This window comes from Leuciscus leuciscus (genome assembly GCF_965113295.1).
Source record: "Leuciscus leuciscus genome assembly, chromosome: 3".
Lineage (NCBI taxonomy): Eukaryota > Metazoa > Chordata > Actinopteri > Cypriniformes > Leuciscidae > Leuciscus > Leuciscus leuciscus.
The window spans coordinates 41,467,445-41,490,207 of NC_138727.1; the positions used below are offsets into that span (position 1 = coordinate 41,467,445).

The 22,763-nt window shown below is 40.0% G+C and overlaps 2 protein-coding genes across 3 annotated transcripts; both read right to left on the reverse strand.

Moving 5' to 3' along the window:
• Positions 1-383: 383 nt before the first annotated feature.
• Positions 384-13,560, reverse strand: cpz (carboxypeptidase Z). Of its 2 annotated transcripts, none has more exons than XM_082164850.1 (11): positions 13,298-13,560; positions 12,671-12,700; positions 11,614-11,988; positions 11,260-11,475; positions 10,412-10,608; positions 9,427-9,588; positions 8,977-9,138; positions 8,753-8,888; positions 8,381-8,520; positions 2,171-2,270; positions 384-2,036 (listed from the first exon to the last, which is right to left on the reverse strand). In XM_082164850.1, the coding sequence occupies exons 1-11, from the start codon at positions 13,437-13,439 to the stop codon at positions 1,690-1,692; spliced, it is 2,007 nt and encodes a 668-aa protein (XP_082020976.1). In that variant the 5' UTR covers positions 13,440-13,560; the 3' UTR covers positions 384-1,689. The 2 variants fall into 2 exon arrangements, with proteins under 2 accessions (XP_082020976.1, XP_082020975.1); XM_082164849.1 differs by having other exon boundaries at positions 10,373-10,608.
• A 296-nt stretch (positions 13,561-13,856) lies between these two features.
• gpr78a (G protein-coupled receptor 78a) lies at positions 13,857-16,894 on the reverse strand. Its single transcript, XM_082164906.1, has 3 exons — positions 15,900-16,894; positions 15,666-15,779; positions 13,857-15,195 (listed from the first exon to the last, which is right to left on the reverse strand). Exons 1-3 carry the CDS (start codon positions 16,568-16,570, stop codon positions 14,937-14,939), a joined length of 1,044 nt encoding a protein of 347 aa, XP_082021032.1. The 5' UTR covers positions 16,571-16,894; the 3' UTR covers positions 13,857-14,936.
• Positions 16,895-22,763: the final 5,869 nt, after the last annotated feature.

Below are 22,763 nucleotides of genomic sequence, written 5' to 3' on the forward strand. Positions count from 1 at the left end.
TAGCCTCCTAACTGCATAAAGCATTTGTACCAATATTTTGCATATTACTAAACCTTTATAAAAAGGTTGACAATAGGGGAAAAAAGAATATTATAACAGAACAACATTATGCTGTATATACCCTACATTGTATTAACTACATCAATGTTTTAATGTTATTCCTTGACTTGCACAATTTAAAATGAATAGTTTACTCAAAAAGAAATTGTACTCACCATCATGAAATGAATTTTAAAAAATTGTAAGACTATGCCTTTAAGGAACTCTCTTTTTATCAACTTATTGTGGTCCATTAGGAATCCTCATTTAAATATTTAAGATAATCCAACTCTAATGTACATCGCATTGTAGAATAAAAATAAATAAATTTTAAAAATCAGAAATTGCACAGAAGTTTGTTTTTATTTATCTTGCACACCTGATGTTCAGTCCATGTCCATTGTTTTTTTTATTTTATTTTTTTATGGCTAATTAAAACAGTACATTTAACACTTTAATGACAGCCTCAAACGTCATGCACTGAACATCCTTAATGTGCTAGAAAAAGATGAATATACAATATATGCCCTGATAACAGATAACACACTGCAAAAGCCACAGCAATGCTATCATTTACTATATGCAATGCTATCCATCCCATGTCTAGCTGCCAAACTTTATCAGAATAAGCTGTTTATAGCTGCATTTAGGGAATCTGATTTAGTGCTGAAGAAAAAATCAAAGAGAAAATCAAAGCAAAATAATACTTCCTCTTAGTTTTACAGGTGAATTATGTTACATGACGCCAGTCTGATATACACTACTGGTCAAGAGTTTGGAATAATTAAGATATTTTTGTTATGTTTTTGAAAGAAGTGCTCTTATGCTCAGCAAGGCTGCGTTTATGTGATAAAAAAGTCTGTAAAACTGTCATATTGTAAAATGTTATTACAAATATGTTTAAATGCAATTTAATCCAGTCTTCTTCCAGGCTTCACTGTCACGTGAACCTTCATAAACCATTCTAATATATTTCTTATTATTATCAATGTAAAAAAAAAAAAATGTTGATGCATTAAGTTTTATGGAAATTGTTATACACTACCATTCAAAAGTTTGGGGAAGGTAAGAAAAAAGTACTTTTATTCAGCAAGGATGCATTAAACTTATCAAAAGTAACAGAAAAGTTTCTGTTTCAAATAAATGCTGTTCTTTTGAACTTTTATTAATCTAAGAATCCTGAAAATGTATCATGGTTTCCACAAAAATATTAAACAACAAAAAAATGTTTCCAACATTGATAATAATAATAAGAACCATTATTAATAACTAAGCACCAAAAACAAATCAGCAAATTAGAATAATTTCTGAAGGATCATGTGACACATTATTAAAAAATATTAAAATATAAAACTATTGTTTTAGATTGTAATAATTTCACAGTATTATTGTTTTAACTATTTGTAACTCATTTATTTTTGATCAAATAAATGCAGCCTTAGTGAGCATAAGAGATTTATTTCAAAAACATTAAAAAAAAATCATAATTATTCCAAAGTTTGACTTTTTAATAAGATAGGCAATTTACCAAAGAAGCAATGCTTCACTATTCCCAGTGGTTAGCTGCACATCTATAGCATGTGGTTAATGCCACCATCGTGATGGCTTGGGTGCAAATCAGGTGGCTCTCCAAGGGTGTCCTGAGGGTCCCTAGTAGTTCCGCAGGAGCCAGGTAGGCGCAGATATGCCTAACTGGCTGAAATAAGCCCACCACCAGGGCTTCTCAGTTCTCTCCTCCCCATTCTCTCCCAGCTCCCGCTGGCTGTACTGCTCAAACTGATTATAGGGGTCAAAACGCTCATAGTTGTCCAGCTCAGGGATGTTAAAGTAGTCAAGGGAGGGATCTCGTGGGACCTTCTTCAGCACAAAGTCCACTCTGCCCACCTTCATGTTCTTTGGCAGGTTAAGGCGCTTAGATACTTTAGAGTAGCCAGTGGCAGCTGCAGTCACAATGTGAACACCTGGATTCAACAATCTCCAGTAATCACCATCCTCAGCTGTAGAGAGAGACAGAGGCTACATCAACACTCATTTACAACTGCATTATTCATTTCAGGTCAATGCAAAGGAACACACAAGGTTTTTAAAAGTGTGTTGAAGGTTGCATTATGACTTTACTATAAATTGTTACCTGTAGTGATGTCATGTCGCATCCCCCTAACAGATATTGTTGCTCCTTTGATGCCATTTCCATGTTCATCCTTTACAATGCCCTTTATACCTCTGTGGACCTGCAAGTAACAGCTCAGGATGATGAAGTTGCTATTTACCTCATTTGGTGCCATATAGCCAATTAAAATAATCCTTTCTCTCAAATATAGATACTAGTGAAGTTAGAAGAGATCAGGGCCTATAGCCCCATATATTTCATTATTTTTCCCTATAGCCCCATATATTTCATTGTTTTTCTAAGTGTTCCAGGTCTTTCTTTTATGTGTGCACTGCAACAATTAAGAAGAAATCTAAATAATTTAAAAAAAATTGACCACAAAAAAAAAGGTATCAAAACAGTCATCCTCTCTTATGAGATTGGACTAGTCCAGCGTGTTGCTGCATTTTGAGGCAATGTTCATTCATTTAATTTGTTAGATACTTTTAAAATGTTTGAGAAAGTTGACGAATATAAAAAAATATGAAGGATAAACTATACAATATAAACATTTCCTAACATTGATTTAACCATTTACAAAAAGGAATAAAGTGGAAAAAAATAACTAGATATGACCATACCTCTAATTGATGGCATTAAGAATAAAAAAATAAAAAAAGTTTGTATTACAAGATTTCGGAAATGTTATGTTTAAAGGGATAGTTCACCCAAAAATTTAATTTGCCCATGATTTACTCACCCTGAAGCCATACTAGGTGTATATGACATTCTTTTTTCAGACGAATACAATCAGAGTTATATAAAAAATTATCCTGGCTCTTCAAAGCCTTTTAATGGGAGTCAATGGATACATTTTTTTGGAAGTCCATCAAACCCTATTCATCCGTGATAAAAGTGCTCGAACCGGCTCTGGGGCGGTTAATAAAGGCCTTCTGAAGCGAAGTGATGCGTTTGTGTAAGAAAAATATCCATATTTAAAACTTTATCGACTAAAATAACTAGCTTCCGGCAGATGGCCATACGCAAGTCGACATACGCCAAAAGAGTAACCCTTGAACTTGATGCACAACGTAATGACGAACGCGGTTGCCCAGCCCTGTTTGAACCATGAGAGCCGTCAAAGCTTAAGCTACTCCTACATCATACATCGTCAACATCGGTGATACGGCGTGGCAGTGGGGTCGATTATCTCCTCTCTCTCTTCTCTTTTCTTTCAATTTCTTTGCCTTTTCATGGAGCAAACAAAGGCTGTTCTCACAGCTGGTACGGTGTGCTGTTTGAACGCTGAAAGGCCGTTTTTATGGCTGGTAAGAGACCGCCTTCAAAGTGAGAGAGTCAGCACACGACAGGCCACCATCCCTGTCTGTGTTGCTGCGACCATGCCCCTGCATGCTTCAGCCCCAAGGAGAGCGGTTCCCTGAAAGAACTTTCACAAGTAGAGCAGCGTCAATTTAAAGATGTCACTCTACTTATGTGTTTCTGGATGCGGTTGTTACCTGGGATCGAGGGATGGTCACAATCGTTGCCTCATGTGTCTGGGCATCAAGCACGCTGAGGCAGCCAAGGCCCTGAAGAACCTGCACGAGGGTGGTCATGATCCCCAAGTTCTACAAGAACTTCGTGCCATGACGGACCTCACACTTTGAGTGATGAAGGTGACCGCACATCGGTGGGTCGTGCAATGTCCACGATGGCGGTCCAGGAACGACATCTCTGGCTGTGTCTGGTGGACATGAGGGAGACCGACAAAGTCAGGTTCCTTAACTCCCCCGTGTCCCAGACCGGCCTCTTCGACGACGCGGTTGAGAACTTCGCCCAGCAGTTCTCGGCTGTACAGAAGCAGACTGAGGCCATCAAACACATCCTGCCTCAGCGGTCAGCTGCTACTTCCATCCATCCGCCGCCCGTAGCACCTCAGTCTGCTCGTTGCCGAGAGCGTCCTCCTCCATCAGCCCTTGCTCCCGCGCCGCAGCAGCAACCTCCACCTAAGCAGCGTTGGGGAGCCAACCGCAGGCAGGCCGCCCAGCCCATCCAGGTCCCCGCCAAGAGGGGCGGCAAAGGCAAGAAGCCCTAGGACGGGTGACCCGGAGATGGAGGGGACTGCTCTTCAGGAGATGGTGACCGCACCACTCCCTCCCCTGGAAGAGGGCCGGGTGGAAAATTGTATGTTTCATTTTGTTTGTGTTCCGCTGCTGGCCTCAACCCCCGCCAAGAGGGGAGGCAAAGCCAAAGACAAGAGGCCCTAGGACGGGCAACCCGGAGATGGAGGGGACTGCTCTTCAGGAGATCGTGACCGCACCGCCGGGTGGAAAATTGTATATTTTGTTTTGTTTGTGTTCCGCTGCTGGCCTCAAAACCAATGGTACCCAAATTTTCAAAAAAAGAGCAGTTTCTTCCATCTCTGGGTCCGAAGAGGGTACGGAGAGCAGTGAGAGGAGAAAAACCTCACCACTCTCATCCTTCTCTTCTATCGCCAGTGGGCAGCCGCGCAGTTCAAGAACGCAACCAAGTCTTCTCCTGCGCCCCCTGCCCTGTGGAACCAGGTAACTGTTGCACAGCACACCCCGCTACTGCCCGACTCGCAAAGAGAGCCCCCTGAACCGCATCTCTACGTTCCACCCTCGCTGCCCCTCTGTGGGTACGCCTGTGGTCCCTTCGGGCTGTCCCTGTCTCCCCGCTTCTTCCTTTAAGTCGCGGAGGCGGCCCTTGTTCCCATGAGAGAACAGGGCGTTTGCATCCTCAACTATCTCGACGACTGACTCATACTGGCACACTCTTGAGATCAGATATGAGAAACACCGGAACCTGGTGCTCAGTCACCTCTGCCAGTTGGGTCTTCAGGTCAACTGGGAAAAGAGGAAACTCTCCCCCGTGCAGAGGATCTCTTTTCTCGGTATGGAGTTGGATTCAGTCGCACAGACAGCGCGCCTTACAGAGGAACGTGCTCGGTCAGTGCTGAACTGCTTGAATACGTTCAAAGGCAGGACGGCGGTCCCACTGAAATTTTTTCAGAGGCTCCTGAGGCATATGGCAGTGGTTGCAGCGGTAACACAGCCTGGGTTGCTCTGTATGAGACTGCTTCAGCACTGGCTTCATGGCCGAGTCCCAAGATGGGCGTGGCAACGCGGCACTCACCTGGTGACAATCACACCGGCGTGCCGCCAGACCTTCAGCCCGTGGTCAGACACCTCGTTTCTGCGTAGTGTTCACAGATGCCTTTGTCACGGCTTGGGTACCACATAGAATGGGCATGCAGTGTCAGGGGTGTGGACGGGCCCCGAACTGCATTGGCACATCAACTGCCTCGAGTTGCTGGCAGTATGTCTCGCTCTGAGCCGCTTAAAGAGGCCGCTGCAGGGCAGGGACGTACTGCTCCGTGCAGACAACACTGTGACTGTTGCGTACATCAACCGGCAAGGTGATTTACGCTCCCGCTCCCGTCGCAAATCGCCCGCCATCTCCTCCTCTGGAATCAGAAGCATCTGAGCTCAATTCGGGCCATTCATGTTCCCGGTGTGCTCAACCATGTGGCCGACGAGCTATCACGAGCAGCGCTCCTTGGAGAGTGGTGACTCCACCCCCAGGCGGTTCAGCTGATTTGGGGAGAGTTCGGGGAGGCTCAGGTAGACCTGTTTGTCTCTCCAAAGACCTCCCACTGCCAGCTGTTTTACGATAGGGTCGATAGGGTCTGTGCTTTCCTTCCTGCTGCAAGGGTTGGAGCAAGGGCTGTCTCCCTCCACCCTCAAAGTACATGCTGCCGCTATTTCAGCATATCACGACCACATGGATGGCAAATCAGTGGGGAAGCACAACCTGGTCATCAGGTTCCTTAGGGGGGCGAGACGGTTAAATCCTCCTTGACCCCCCTCCATACATTCTTGGGACCTTTCCCTGGTGCTTCGAGCACTTCAGGATGCTCCCTTTGAGCCTTTGCAGACAGCAGACTTAAAGCTTCTGTCCATGAAGACTGGTTGCATTGGTCTCTATCAAGAGGGTAGGGGACATGCAGGCATTTTCGGTCAACAAATCGTGCCTAGAGTTCGGGCCGGGTGACAACCACATGGTACTGAGACCCCGACCTGGCCCAAGGTTCCTACCGCTCACTTCAGGGACCAGGTGGTGAACCGGCAAGCACTACCCCTGGAGGAGGCAGACCCATCAGTGGCTTTGCTTTGTCTCGTCCGCGCTCTGTGACTGTACGTGGACAGAACTCAAAGCCTCAGGACCTCAGACCAGCTCTTTGTCTGTTACGGAGGCCAGCAAAAGGGAAAGGCTGTCTCCAAGCAGAGGTTGGCCCACTGGATAGTGGATGCCATCGCCTTGGCTTATCAAGCACAAGGCATGCCCTGCCCGCTCAGGTTGAGTGCTCACTTCACGAGAGGCGTTGCATCCTCCATGGCGCTGGCGCGTGGCGCCTCGCTATAAAAAAAATCTGTAGAGCTGTGGGCTGGGTGACACCTAACATGTTCGCTAGGTTTTATAGCCTATGTGTAGAGTTGGTCTCCTCCCGTGTTCTCACCTTAAACGGGTAGAAGCACTGAGAGGCCAGAGTGAAAAGCCTGTCAAGTCCTCCATCACCCTATGGGGCCGGACGTAGCGGAGCGTCCGGCACCAGGCCTTTATCCCGCTGAATCCTTGAGAACCGGGTCTAGGCTGGGTGCCATATGTGCAACCCTTTGGGTTTCCCATATGTGTATTCTCCTCGGTTGCTCCTAAACGGAAGCCTGTGTCTTTCCCTTGGGCTATGTCACTCCAGTATTTCATATGCAGTGCAACCTATGGGTTAGTCCATATGTATATCTCCACATAACTCCTTCGGGGAAGAATGTGGCTTCCGCAGCATTCTCCGTCATGTGGAAAGGGCACGCTTTCCCAATGTAATCCAATAGTCTCATTGTATGGGTTACCACGAAACAACAGTGACAGATAATCTCTGTGTAAGCCCTTTCCTATCGTCCTTCCAGACAAGAAGGGGCAGGAGGCTTGCACAGGGCACTGGAAGGGGGTAGCAGCTGTGGCGCTTTGGTATGGATTCCTATTACTCAGTCCGACATCCGTTGAGAGTGACCGACTGATAGGAAACGTCTCGGTTACATATGGTGACCCTCGTTCCACGAAGGAGGGAACGGAGATGTACGCCCCCTGCCACAGCTCCTGTACCTCGCTGCATGGCCGGGTCAACTGCTTGGCTCCTCAGTGAAAAACTGAAGTGCAATCGCACCCCTGCTCATTATATACCCGCGCTGCATGGCAGAGTTATACAACCATAATGAAATGACCCTTCACAATAAATAATGCTTTACAATGAATGAACTCTGTTAGAGAGTTACATATGGCAATTTATCTGTTCAATAAAATACCTTACTCGTCTGTTGAGTAATAAAAATGGCACGCCATCTCCACGTCACTTTTACAACATTTCAAATCCCTCAGTTCTCGCCATCTCCAAACAGTCAAGCCAATGTTGATTCTGATTTTATCACAAGCTCTGTCGCGTTCTCTTTTATCAGCAGACTTTCCTCTGTTCTGCGTTTTTTTTTAAAACAGATGATTCCCCGGAGGTTGAAGATGTAGCTGCTCCATATCAACCTTTCTCACTCGGTGTGAATACTAACCTATGCCATGTCTGACAACATACACGCGTCAAAGTAGCTGGAGCAACTTTTCTCTATTTACAGATATGACAAGACGTGCACGGGCAGGTGAAATATGTGCACAATTTCCCACGAAAACCATCCCGTCAGGTCTAAAATATAAACACTTATAATAGGCTTATCATAGTCAGTCATGTTTTGGAAGGATTTATAATGTATAAACTCATTATTTAAATTCTGTTAATTTTGAACAAAAAAAGTGAGTTAGTCTACCTTTTAATAAGCAAACAAGGCATTATTAGATCAAATATGCACTAATTTACAGACATTTCAAGAACAGAAATCTGAACATTGGATAAAGCCAGGTTCAAAATTCTTGTTTCATTTTGTTGAAATATTAGTGTCAAAGGTTTTTACAGAGGGGATTTTGGATATCTATTTGTATGATTCCATAAATCAGAAAATACTGTCAACAGCCAGAATTAAAAATGAAAAAGAAATTTTAATTCAAGCACATATTTAGCATGTGAGGAAATAAACAAATAAACAAACAAAAAACAAAAAAATAAAGAGTCCAGGCAGCTGCAACTTTGAAATCTATGCTTAGCTCGATGACCCAAAAGAAGAGTGAACTCACAGACTCCATGAAGCTGAGCAGTGACTCCTTATTCCTGAGCCACTCAGGGTAGAGCTCCACCTCAGAGGGGAATTTATCACAGCCCAACTCCACTGTGATCTCATAACAGTTACTGTGCAGGTAGTTAAAATCTGACATCCCTGAAACAATAACACATAGATAGACATGGGAAACAGAAAGTGTCATGTGTGGACAACATGTGGACCCTGACAAAACACACTGGATGGCAATGTCTCACAAACTGTACAGCTAGATGGAGATTTTACACAAAATAAATGGCTTGCTCATTTTGCTCATGGATAGGTATGGCTACATATTTAACTTAATTAAGCCTCAAAGACACAATGATTCTTCTTTAAGGAAAGCATTTACCTCCAGCAAAGCTATACCACAGTGCTCCATTGATTATCCCTCCTTTATTGGCAAATGAGGCTCCACATCTCTCTGTGTCATTGTTGGACATAGTGGCATGGGAATCTGCATATATCCTAGCCAACTGCTTAAAGATCTACACACAAGAAATGACTTTGTTATGCAAAATAAGTGCGTGCAGGAGCTTCGTCTGCAACAGTTGGGAGGAACATACATTTACTCACTTGTTCATCTGGTGTGGGTGAGAATATCCTTTCTTCACGGGAGTGTCTAGAGAAGTCAAAGGGGTATGAGATGACCAGTTCTCCTCCATGCAGACTGGCAGATATAACAAAAGGATAGGATCTAATCCACTTCATCACAGCATATGTCTCTGGTGCAACTACCTAAAAGTAAATAAATAAAAAGAAATGAACACAAGATGTCCAAAATTTCATAGTTTCTCTATGCTCAACACTAAACCATATTCTGTGATTTTCACTTCATAGTTTCACAAGGTATTGTCACTATATTGAATCACTATATTGAACATTACTATAATACAGTACATTTATATGAAAGTAACTTAAATATATATACAAAGATTATTCATATATTCAAACAGAACATGAATCAAATGTATTTTTGTTATGCAACTGTACATTAGATAGAGATGGGAATACATTCACTTCTACCTTATTTAACCAGTAGGATTCAGGGATGGGGATGTGGTCACTACGGAAATGTCTGAAGCGACGCCGATTGTAGAAAATGGAGGTGAGGTCAGGGAAGTTGCGGTTGAGATCGAGATTCTGTGCGTTGGTCCGACCGCTGGTCCATCCATTGAACTCATGACCCTAAATGTTACAAATCCCACCAGTCATCAAAAAAATCATGGGCAAATTTTTAACAGGGTTTCAAAGAGAGTCACTAAATACGTAAGAACATTTGTAGCACTCTTTTTCAATTTACATGTAAGACATTTGCTACACATCAAACTAAATTACCAATTAAGGAGTTTTATTTTATTCAACACATTGGATGGATCGGAAAGCCAAAATGAAAGTCAGGCATTAAGGAAGAGGTGAAGGGTTAAAGACTGTAGACAGTGAATTAAAATGTATAAAAAGACAGAAAACATCAGAACCAGGCAAAGATACATCTGTTAGTGTTAAATGGTAAATGGCCAACATGGTTTTATCCTCTTATTTAAGATTCAATTCATCGTCCTACAATTGTTTCCAACACAACACATTATATTCTTCAACATCACCCGTGGTGATCAGTAAAGAGATTTAGATGAATCTACTATTAGTTTAACAAGCTATTGTTAAAATACTGCTGTGTTATATGACAAAGAAAATGCGGGCAATTGTCTATTAGAGTGGTTAGTCAAGGTCTCCCTCTACCAGTTGTCCTTTTCAGTTCATAGCTAAATCACTAGACCAATTTTTGCTATGGGTTTTATTTCCTAAGCAGTGATAAACTGTGCCAACTTTAAAACACAGTTATTCCACAATAGCATGGACTTCCTCCGAGGCCTGACCTGTTCTGGAGGACACTCTCTGGTGCAGGGAGTTTGGCATGGTCAGTCAGCCGACAAACAGACAGGCAGACAGACTCAGACAACAAAATATTTACTTCCTGGTAGATGTTTTCGGGGTCGTTCCTATCGGCTACCTCAGAAGCGGCAATCTCGTAGCCGTCAGGATTCATGGAGGGCAGGATATGGATGCGTGTGGTGTTGATGAGGGTCTGAATTCGCTCATTGCCCAGCAGAAACTCAGAGCACAGATACTGAGCCAGGTATATCAGCAGCTGTCGGCCGAGAACCTCGTTTCCATGCATGTTCCCAATTAATTTGATCTCAGGCTCCACTAGAGGGCAGTGAAGAGACAAATGGGAACAGGAATTGAATCAAAGCTTAATTCAGAATAGTATTCTAGAATAGTACTCTTGCTATTGTATAGGCTGTGCCTCCCTAGCCGGCACTGTGAAACAGTTGTGCTGCTTAATGTTCTTTAGAGAATATTAAAAAGAACTACATTTCTGTCATGACAACTCTTAGAGTGTTTGGCATGGTAACGGATATGACATTGTTGATATGTGTGGTCTTGGTCGAATAGGTCTGCTACGCTGCTGCTGTTATTGCTGCTGCTGCTGCTGCAGTGCAAGTACAGGAATTGCTACTGCCAATACATACACAACATGCTGTGAGCAAATAAGACATGCTGCTGCTGTACAATATAGAATACATGAATTACCTGTATTCATGTGTGGATGTGGACCCGTAGCAGATCAGAATGATGTGATTGCAAGCACATTTAGTTAAGGACTTATCAGCTGGCGCCATCTAGATTTTCATGACATAACTTTGTATTTCTTTGAAATAAAAAATCTTTTGTAATATTATAAATGTCTTTACAGTCACGTTAGAGGCATTTAATGCATCCTTGCTGAATCCGAGTATACGTTTCTTTGATTAAAAAACAAAACAAAAAATGAACTGTTGTGTACCTCATACTCACATAGGTCATGTTGTCCAGGGTTATTAGAGAATTCAATAACCAGCAAGTCTTTTCCTTCCACACTGCGTCCAATGCTGTACGTATTTGAGATATGGGGGCATTTAGCTGCTGTCTTCTTCAGGATGCTGAACATCTGAGAGTTGGAGTGGTAAGTGAACCGAAGGATAGTGGAAAGACCACCATCAGATATGTTGGCAAAGGCCACATCCTGCTTTTCTGAGGGGAGAAAGTATGTGCTTTTTCCAAAATATCATCTTTTGTTTTCAGCAGAGAAAATAAATTCATACAAGGTTTGGAACAGCTTGAGGTTTTTTCTTAACTTATATTTTACTTTAATCACTCCACAATTCTTACCTCTCAGCTCTGACAATGGGTCATGACAACCCTCCTCACTGCTAACAAAGAATCGGTCGCAGTCCAAAAAGTAAGGCCATGCCATTTGGATGGCCTCAAAGGCATGGATACAGCTTTTTGTCACCATCTCACACGAGCTACGACACGGCTTCACGAGTCTGCCGTCTTGACAACGTGGAGCCAACACTGAGCAGCCCAGCAGACGGATGTCTGGAGAACACTCTCCATTCAGCAGCCCGTGGATCACGCTCAAGAGAAGGTACTCTGCACCCATCTCTAATTCCTGACGTGAACGGTGGCCCACAATGTTGGGGAATGTGGTGTGGCTGTAGGGCACATCCTGACAGTAACCAAGCACCATCTCCATGCACTGCGCTAGAGACAGGAGAGAAAGGATTTTACTTTAGAATCAGTTTGAGGTGCATAGATGAAGAATGTGTTGCAGGTGGTGTAGCACCATTTCATTTTGATATGGAAAGTTGGAAAGTGTATTGACTCGCTCCAAGTTCTTGAAATGGAACAGTTTTTAGAATGTCATCTGCAGTGGAATGTTTTTAATACTAGATTTTGTATGATCATACATTAATCAAATATATGTAATGTTTTAAAGTTTTGAGAAAGAAATCCATGGCTGCTTCGCTTATTCAGCCTATTAGTGGCAGTTTAGTAATAAATACCTTCTTAAAATGACAGTATGTGACACCCAGCATGACAAGACATTAATGCTTGTTTAGTATATCAGATTAATTATTTGTTTGTTTTTTTAAAAACCAAATTGCACCTTCTAAGCTATCTCACAACTTTTACTAAATCACCCTAAGGCCTTTAAAGGCATATCATGTCTTTCCCTTTCTTCAGTGATGTAGACAAGCCCCATCTTGCAGTGATGTTTGGTATTCAGAGTACCTTTTCCCCCCATACCTTACAGGCTAGAGCTGTGAAACAAAAATGTTTTTGCACTCTATTTCAGAACACCATGCAACATGATATAACACACATTGACATACATGCAGCAACCTGACTCATATGCACAATGGAATAAAATGAGTATACTTACGCCTCTCTTCTGCAGGTGTTCTGCATCTTCCTAAAAAACAATTATTCACAGAGGATGTTACAGCTAGTCAGTGCAAAGCTAGTCTCTGAAGGCTAGATGGCAGTAGAGTACACAGTGGAAAGAAATACATCTTTCTGCAGGAATATTGCATGACAATGTCAATCCTTCTCACACTTGGTGCTTGCATTTGTAAATGCAAAAAAGTTATTTGACCTCTGAGCATTTATACTGCCAGTCAAAAGTTTGTTCACACCCTCTCATTCCTTATTATAGCTATTTACACATTTTAAATGTATAGTACATTTTAACTAACATTTTATACTAATGCTTTTGCTTTTTCCACTAATATTTTGCTTTTTCCCCTTTACTAATAAAACATGTTTAAATATGTTAATTAAAAACAATTATTTATTAATAATAGTGTTATACACTTGTATTATATATATACATACACAATTCATATTTGTATAAAAAAATAAAAAAATAAGACCATGATAAACTAATTCAAAAGAGCATTCAGACTAGTAGTTATATTGCCTACACGTTTCCAGTTTCCCCTCACATAAAATTGCAGTTAACTGTAGCCAACTAAGATGGGTGCAACACTGAATGAATGTAAAAGGTTACCTATTGCTGCTTCTTCCGGTTCACATCGTCGTGGGACGCTCAAGCATGTCGCCAGTGCGCTTAAAATAATTAAAACCGTAAGCATTTTGTTGTCCATAAACTGAATGATGTGGCATTCGCAGCGACGTACAAAGTTGATCATCTTCCGAAAAGTCCCGCTACCCCCATCGCTTAAGGGACAGCCTGCACGAGCACCGCTGCCAAATGATCAAATTACAGCACTCCCGCGGTAGGCGGCCGCTCTTCTGCTGTGTCTGGGACCCACTGTAATTACAGTTCTTTCAGAAAGCCTGACTTCACATTTACTCTTTTTGTGGTATAGACTTGTTTCAAAATCAGTGCAGTGTTAAAGAAAAAGAAAGGGAATAAACACTTTTCTTTTCATTTTCAAGAACTTGACTGTAATCACTGTGTGTGGTAAAATCATTTGCCTGGATATGATTCAGAAAGGCGGGTCCACCTGGCTAAATAAAGACCCACACTTATTTGTTTCAGACCAAAATCTGAGAAAGCTTATAACTCAAGACCTGCAAAAAGCAGTATATCGTATACGAGTAAGAAACTAATCTTTATTCACTAGTCTAGAGCTGATGTGGAGCCTTTGGAAGTAAAAAAAATTTAAATAAAATAGTGTAGAATTGGTAGGCTGATACAAACAAATAGGCTACCAAAAAAGGTATATCTTTTGTTTTAAATTGCACATATTTTCTTGCTTGTTGTTAGTATGTCATAGGTAAAAGGAAAGAACACAAGGGTCAAAGGACAATGTATGATGGAGGTATGGGAATGTATACACACCTGCACATTTCTTTATGACTTTAACTTGAATTTCTGAACATGTAAAACTCGATAACTTAATGTGTTGAATTCCATTGTTTTTAAATTTGTATTTGTTTACCAATACAGTTATTCTAAATTGAGCAATCTCCTTATAGAAATAACTCATTGTAAGCTGTGCATTTCAGTATGTCTTGTTATGATTGATGTTTCAAAATGTTTCTTTTTAATGTGACTTCTCAACTGTAATTTACTTCTAAAAGACACATAACTTCTACCAGAAAAATAACAGTGGCAACCAGAGTGATGATGGCAGTTCGGTAAGGCAACAAAATAATTATTAGAATATTAAATCAAACAGAAACACATTTTAAACAAATTTTCACCTTTCAAGACAACACTGGAGTGACTTTAGGACACCGTTTAATAGCCTTGTGGCCCTGCCAGAGACTGCACTTAGAAGAAAAAAGTTCTAAATATTTAATTACATGAGAGATTTAAGTTTGTATTCGTGCTATTTACTGTAGGCATATTATGAGGTAATATGTGTTGTTGGATGGCGAAAAAGTAAAGTTTATCCAAATAAATATGTCATGCTATGGCATCATATATCTATACAATTCTTACTCTTCAATAATTATTTTTATTTCAGAATGTACATAATAATTCACATTATAGGACTATGTTGTGAATAAAGAGTCAAATCCCAGATGAGTGTGCAAGTGTTCTGATTTCAATAAAAGAAAATCCAGTGATTGGTAAAGTTTGTGGCCTCCCAAGGTTTCAAAAGACTAAGAAATTATACAGTATAAGCCATTACTTCAGAAATTATAGGCAGTTTGGTTTGGCATTTTCACCTTCTCTAGTGACAGTTTTCCTTTAACTTGTTAACCCTTTGTGAGCAGCATTCATTTTCAATGTCTGAGGGACTGCTGTGATCAGACAGTGTGTATGAGTCCCGTCCCAAAATCCTGTTAAACAATTCAAAAAGGGCCTTCTTATATTGTTGCCGTAAGAGGGAGTAGACGAAAGGGTCAGAGGCAGCTTTGCTGTACACCAAGCACCTACTTATGATCCCCCAATAACGGTCGATTTTTACCGAAGGAGTCAGTTCAGTCAGTCTATGAGAAAAGAAGGATATTAGGCTATTATAGAAACATTCAATATGGCACTGTATTGAGGAAATTGATGTATGACTATGCTGGAAACAATTTACAATAAACCAGTGTTCTTAGTATTTTCTAGGCTGTAGTGTGTAAGTAGGATTATTACAGAGGTTGACTTAATCATATTATATAATAGGGCCCACATGCAAAAAAAAAAAAAAAAAAAAAAAAATTCCTTTTTGTTGAGCAATAAAGGTGTAAATGTTCAATACATTATAGAAAGACATTAAGATACAGTAGTTAACTTTCACAAATAAACCTACTCTGACTGGAGTAAAAATTGTGACAACTAGCCCCTGTCTCCCCTTACTGTTTTGCAAAGGCCTGTATAAGTATTGCAATTGAAGTATAGGTAATCTATTCCGGTTATGTGCACATTTTTTATAATCTCCATTCTACTCAAATGTATTATCATAAAGCAATACCGTGTTATGACATAGGGGGCGAAGCACAGGACGAACGACCCGATGAATATGGAGATTTTCTTTGTGGCCCTCTGTCTCCTTTTCTTCTGCTCCAGTAAGCACCGTTGTTTCACACTAAGAAGTAAAAAAAAAATATATATATATATATATATATATATATATATATATGTCACGAATACACATGCTTATATAATATGTAACAGTAACTGTTGCTATATAATGTTTTAAATGTACCTTGGGTGAATGTCGACAAGTAGCATGATTGTCTGCACCGTTATAACGTCTATCCTCTTACAATGGAAGCGAGCAACTTGTAGTACTTTCAGGTAGGTAAAGCATAGGATGAAGAGAGAGAGAGCGAAAGTACATGTGTGGAACACAGTGGTGAACACTATGAAGTGCCCACGGCTCCCATCATCGTCTCCCAGGTGCACAGTGCATGATGCGTACGCGGGACTATAGTCGACCCACGAAAGCAGGACAGCAGCCAGCGAGAACGCGAGCGAGTGAAGCCAGGCATAACTGACCATCAGCGCGGCATTCTTGAGTCTCATTTTGCTGGAATAAGTCAAAGGAAAAACCACGGCAATCCAGCGGTCTATGCTGAGAGCTGCCATGCTCAACATAGTGTTGGTAGTCAGAAAAGTATCCATAAAACTCACGGTTTGGCAAAAGTGATCGCCAAACGGCTTTTGCCGTTTTAAGACCCCAAATAGTGTAGAAGGCATGTTGAGAACGGTGATGAGGATGTTGCAGAATGAGAGGTTTATGATGAAGATCCCTGGCACCTGTGCACGAACTTGTGCGCTGCAGGTGAAACATACTAACACTAGCAAGTTCGACACGAGTGACACAACTGCAATTACAACGATGAGTAACTCCAGAAATATTTCCAATAAGTTCATGTCTCTTTCTAAAGTAAATAACTGCTGATTTGTTGCGGTGTTTTGTCCGTGATTTCCCCGTGGGTCCTCGTTGGCTCATCTTTGCTGCTTTCCATTCTGCTTTGGTAAAAATGAACGGTCACTGGCGATGAGTGCTGTCCAGTGTGCTGAAGTAATCTCTGAATAACTTGATTACCATCACATCCTTTAATTAAGCTCAATCCTGTCGTCTACATTGACTAGGTTAAAATGATCATATTTGTATGAAAGTATATTAGGGAACGAAAAACAACACGTTCGAAGGTGAATTGAGTGCGCGCAGTTGGAGCGCGTGCTCATGCGCATTGGAATTATTCTTCTCTGAGCGCTCCGGCTCACGTGCAGACAGTTTATTGCATGTGACGTTTGCTTGATAAATATGCAGTTTGGCCAGCGGGAAAGATGGAAGAGATGGATTATTTTAAGCCTAAGGAAGCTGCAAAACTCTGTTCAAATAGGCTAATTCATGTTATGCAGTAGCCTAAGTTTTGAGGTCTGTAATGTAACATACAAAAATTGATTTCTTAGAAAAATGAGAAGCTTGATTATAGGCAGAGGTGGAAAGTAGAGAATTACATTTACTCGCGAATTATAGGCTATTCACAGCAGCACAATTGTGAGGATTCTTAACAGGCTGGAACCAAATAAAATGGAAATAAAGAATTAACACAATAGAAATAGAGCTGAAATTAGCCTTTGATCAGTGAAGAATTGAAAGATAATTTCTATATTCCATAGCCATATAGTGCTTGACTAACTTAAATGATACATAGGTGCACAACATTTTCCATTTTCTTCTGCATTTCTTTCTTTCCTGGGAGAATAAATGTGAAACGTGTATCTTTCATACGCACACACAAAATTGCTCAGCAGGTAAAGCCAGGGCAATTTTTCATCATCACTATGGCAACTTGTAAAGCATGTGATCTTTTTCCATCTTTTGAGGGTTTTTTTCTCTTTTTTTTCTTCTTTAAACACTGAGGACAATTTATGAAACATGTTTGTCAGGGTAGTATTTTGAGGCTGCTGATCTGCATTCAATGGGACTAAAGACCCCTTAAAGATTTTCTTTCTGGTTAAAAATGTATGATCGAAAAGTTATTTATTGAATACTGAAAGAAAACCAATGCCTGACCCTAACTAAACTCCAAATCAAATAAACAAAATACTGGCAGTGCTATGTTTACACATAGCTCTTACTAAATACACAAAAGGCTAATCTGAATAATCCTATTGTCCCTGTCAGTTTGGTGTATTATTACATAAGATAAATTCAACCTCTGTCTATTATTTAAGATGATTTCAGACAAGAGTCCTCTGCATTCAGAGCCAGGTGATGAAGACGATGAGCAGGCAGTGCAGGTTAAATAAAGACTGTGTATAACAACTTCAAAGTATCACCAACAGAATGTGTTCATCACCTCATTTACAAATAGCTCTGGTAACACAACATGGTGTCGTCATACTGCATTGCATTATATTGTGTAGTGTAGCAGGATGCAAATGAAAATGTCTCTGCTGTGATTCAATTTGCAGATTCGCAAGTCTCTGACAGCGCTTCAACATTTTACTATCATGCATTGAGATAAGTGTTCTCTCATCAAGTTAAGCTATTAGCTCTGCTCATGGTCATTTTAGATGTCTTGCCGGAAAATCTCTAGAGTGCTGAGGAAGTGTCCTGTGGTAAAGAAGGAAACCTCTTTGTGTTCACATGTTCAGACCCTGAGAGGATGTTACGCAAGAAAGTGCTGATGAGAGAACCACTTAAGATGTCAACAGTCAGGGTATACCTCTCTTGCCTTCCCTCTTTCACTCTCTTCATAGCTGTATATATAGAGAGAGAGATTACATAACAGGATGTCTTGAGGTCAGGATGAATTTTTTGCTGTGCATATGGAGGTGTACTGTACTCACATCCACATGGACACCTCAAGACATTTTTTTGTCCATAAAGTAGGCTAACTACATACACATTCGTGACCCTGGACCACAAAACCAGTCACATGGGTACATTTTTTGAAATTGAGATTTATACATCATCTGATGTATGGTTTGATAGGATATGACAATATTTGGCCGACATACAACTATTTGAAAATCTGGAATCTGAGGGTGCAAAAAAATAGAAACATTGAGAAAATCGCCTTTAAAGTTGTCCATTTATATTCGCGATTGTGCTGCATTCACACACAACATAAATGTTTTATATATTTACGGTATGAAATGTACTAAATATCTTCATGGAACATGATCTTTACTTAATATCCTAATGATTTTTGGCATAAAAGAAAAATCGATAATTTTGACCCATACAATGTATTGTTGGCTATTGCCACAAATATAACCGTGCGACTTGTGACTGGTTTTGTGATCCAGGGTCACATTTCTCAAAAACACACATTTGATTTCCTATCATAGTGGGCAATTTACATTGACTTACTGTTTTTATACTGAGACAATGATATATTCTATTCCCTACCCCTCGTAGAAAAATCTTTGAATTTACATGAAGAAATATATTGTTTAATGAGGCGTTTTGGCGAATGGTGCTTGGTACCCACAACCCAGGCTCACTGGAAAATAGTGCCTGTGTGGAAAAGAGAGCCAATGATGACATTTCTGCAAAAATGACATTACGTTGCGTGTCAACTTCAAAGTGAAATGATCATTGAGTGTCACTAAAAGCGTCTTACAGTTTTATACAAAACAGTTGAACGTGAATCTGGCAACGTTTTATTACGTGGCAGTTCGGAAATGAAATGTATAATAATGTACCACCTACACTAAACATACCTGAAAGTGTTAACAAAAGCAAACATCAGATAAAAAAACATGATGTAGCAATCATGCCATTTTAGCTTGCTTCTAAAAGTCTTATATTGTGACTCGTACCCAAGCGCTCCACATAGTAAGTGTGATGCTGTACCAGGTGAGCTACTGAGCAAGTCTGCAACCTCAGAAAAGACACACATATGAAGCTGGTTATGTGATGCATACATCAAAATGTATTAGTTTACAAATGATGGTAAAAGTGTTTTCAGGTCACAACATAGTGTTGTGAAAGGAACTGCGAGACAAAAAAAGGTTTTATTAATCAATAATCTTCCCCTGTAATCATCATTTTTCCAATGAGCATGTGTTGTGACTTCAGGATTTACGATTTCCTTGTGGCATAGATAAAAAAACCTGACTCACACAGACCAAATTGTCATATATATTGTGTCAACAACATTTACGAACCTACATTTGACCCGATTCAGGATCACATCTGCCACTATATTTAAGTCTTTATCAAATTAAGCAGCCTACAGCGTCATACAATCAACAGACTGTTTGCAGAATAGTTCATCTAACCAAAGTAAACAATGACTTCCTGTATTACACCCCTATATTTAGCAAAGGCATGATGGGGGCACAGTAGTTATCAACAAGGTTTCATTTTCTTTATGCAGTAAAACCAAGTAATTAATGTAATACATGCAAACATATATAAGAGAAGAACATGAGTATAAGAGGAAGAGAAGAAGCCACTGGTGGTTCTGCTATTGCTCCAGTTATATTAATATGATAAGACAGGTTGACCCTACACTGTCTTCAGCTTCCCTGCACCACAGGCACACACACAGCAGGCTGGCTAGCATTTGAAATAGATCAAAAACGTTCCATCCCCATAGATGTAAAATAATGTGCTTTTCATTTATTTTTCCCATCACAAACAAATGAAATTGCGTTTGGTGGAATAATTAGTTAATTAATTCTGTCAATGCCTCTAGTGTATATAAATAATTTAAAATGGACATTGTGATGCAAACAGTGTATATTTGTAAACATATGAATATCTGTGGAATGACCTATGGCCCTACTGTATATACAGTGGACATAAAAAGTTTACAAATCCCTGTTAAAACACCTTTTTTTTTATTTGAAATGAGTCATGTCAAGTGATTTCAGCATTGTAATTTCTACATTAAATGTGCAAAAGTTCTGATATAATTTATCCTTGTTTAATTTTTTTACATCACAAAAAATTAGCTATTTTAACAGGGGTGTGTATACTTTTTATATCCACTGTATAGCCTATATTGGATTTCAAATAGGCCTACTGAAATCTTTAAAAACAAAAACAAAAAACGACCTGTCCTTTAGGTACACAAGCCACTTAAATACAACAAGCTTTTTCCTCCGCACTGCAGGCTTTAGTAAATAATTCACTAAAAACTCCTGTTTAAAATTGCCTGCAGTTCTTGCTGTTCTTCTGTGTGATCTCATGTGTGTAGGCATGTTTCCTCACTCGTTTCAATGTGTAATTGTGTTTCAAAGATTAAAAATTAATGTTAAGTATTAGTTTAAATCAACTCCATGATGGGAAACAGTTTCCTCCTCTCCACTAAAGGGTTGAACTTGTATTGTTTATCACGTGTCATATTTCCAGGACACTTTACGGAGCATCTTTCCCACAGGCATCAGATCTAAATGACCTCAACAGACATGATGACATATCTCAAAAATATCAGCTCATAAAATGCAAAGACAGAGGCAATAAAGCATTCCATAAATTATTCAAGTTCAGTATGAGAGTTTATCTGTAGGCTGTGTCCTGTCACTAACTGATAGTGTAAGCAGGAAAACTGTCTTGTTTGCATTTCTTATCTTATATATCTGCTAATTATGTTGTGAGTGCTGATTAACATCTTGTACTTTGTGTGACTATAGTGGCTAACCACAACATGTCCAGATGGTAGGTAGACGGGAGGTTGATGGGTATCGTCTCGGATCAAGTTTGTGAGAATAAAGTTGATAAAACAACACTGAAAAAAGATTTGATCACATTAAGTGAAAGTGGACCCAGAGCCAGGCTAGTTTGGAGTGAACCCAAAGGCTCTTGTGAAATACGCTACTCCTCCACAAAAATCCCATTAATTTTCGAGCCTCTCAAGCTCTCTCTGGGGTTTGAAGGACTGCTGTGGGTAATAGTTCCTGTTTAATTCCTTTGTAAATGGAGCAACATGTTACACTAAAGCGACTGGAATTTCAGTTTCGCAATGAACTTGTTTTCCCTTTCAGTTTAATGGGCTCTCCACTTGTGTGAGTGTTCCGTTGGGAGTGGATGGGGTTCACTCAAGATCCAAATCATTATGACTTATGAGGCAATACAACACAGTGAACATCCCAAATAATTTCATCTACTATTGACATCATAAGACATTATCAGCAAATTTGCATAATGATGATATCTGATATAAATGCTCCTTTTATGCAGCAGAAAAGGTACTTTTTAATTTCAATTTTCCCACACGTACAGTTAGCATGCTCCAGTATTTATAACAGCAGGCTGCATTACATTTTTATTTACTTGAGCTCTTGATTTCATCCGTGCGACTAAGCCATTCTTACCCTGCTGTAAACACTAACATCTCTCCTTTTGTTTTTACAAGCCACTTAGCTTCAATCTGCCTTGTTTATAATGAGATTGCACAAGCCCCCCAGTAATGTATTCAGGACCTCTGTAATCAGTACTGGCTCCACAGGCTTATCACAGTCCTCCCATATTCCCCAATACATACAGTCCACACACAATAAGATGGAATGTGTAGGACACAACTCACTGGGGGAAAAAATAGTTTACGCTAAATTGAAAACAGGAAAAGACATTTTAAAGAATTTACTGTTTGTGATCGAAGCTTTAAAAAGGACACAAAAGCACCATAAAAGTAACATAGTAGTCCACTGTACTTATACTATTCCAAATCTTCAAAAAACATATGATAGTTTTGTTAGAAACATTAAGACCCCGTGAACCAGATCAGTCCAGATTAGATCTGTAGTGGATCAGTCCCTTCATTAAAGTTTCATTGCAATGTTCTCCCAAAAGTGATCGTATGGTTTCACAAGACATGAAATGTAGTACATATCATATGGACCACTTTTATGATACTTTGCATCCTTTATTTTTTTTTATTTTTTTTTTTACCCCCATATTAATGTCCATAGTATTGTTTTTAGAGAATTTGGTAACACTTTGCAATAAGGTTTGATAAGTCAACATTAGTTAACATGAACTAATGATACAATACTTTTACATCATTTATTAAACTTAGTTTATAGTAAATTGTTACATTACATTTAACATTAAAGTTGTACACTGTGAACTAACATGAGTATGAACAGTAGTATT

Excerpts from the sequence above, each read along its gene's own strand:
- gpr78a (XM_082164906.1), bottom strand. The coding sequence starts at position 16,570 with ATGAACTTATTGGAAATATTTCTGGAGTTACTCATCGTTGTAATTGCA. Across the intron at positions 15,780-15,899 it reads CTTGTCGACATTCACCCAAG|TGTGAAACAACGGTGCTTAC; the intron begins GTACATTTAAAA and ends TTTACTTCTTAG. Across the intron at positions 15,196-15,665 it reads GCCCCCTATGTCATAACACG|ACTGACTGAACTGACTCCTT; the intron begins GTATTGCTTTAT and ends CTTTTCTCATAG.
- cpz (XM_082164849.1), bottom strand. The coding sequence starts at position 13,439 with ATGATCAACTTTGTACGTCGCTGCGAATGCCACATCATTCAGTTTATG. Across the intron at positions 12,701-13,297 it reads ACCGGAAGAAGCAGCAATAG|GAAGATGCAGAACACCTGCA; the intron begins GTAACCTTTTAC and ends ATTGTTTTTTAG. Across the intron at positions 9,589-10,372 it reads CCGAAAACATCTACCAGGAA|GGTCATGAGTTCAATGGATG; the intron begins GTAAATATTTTG and ends TGTAACATTTAG.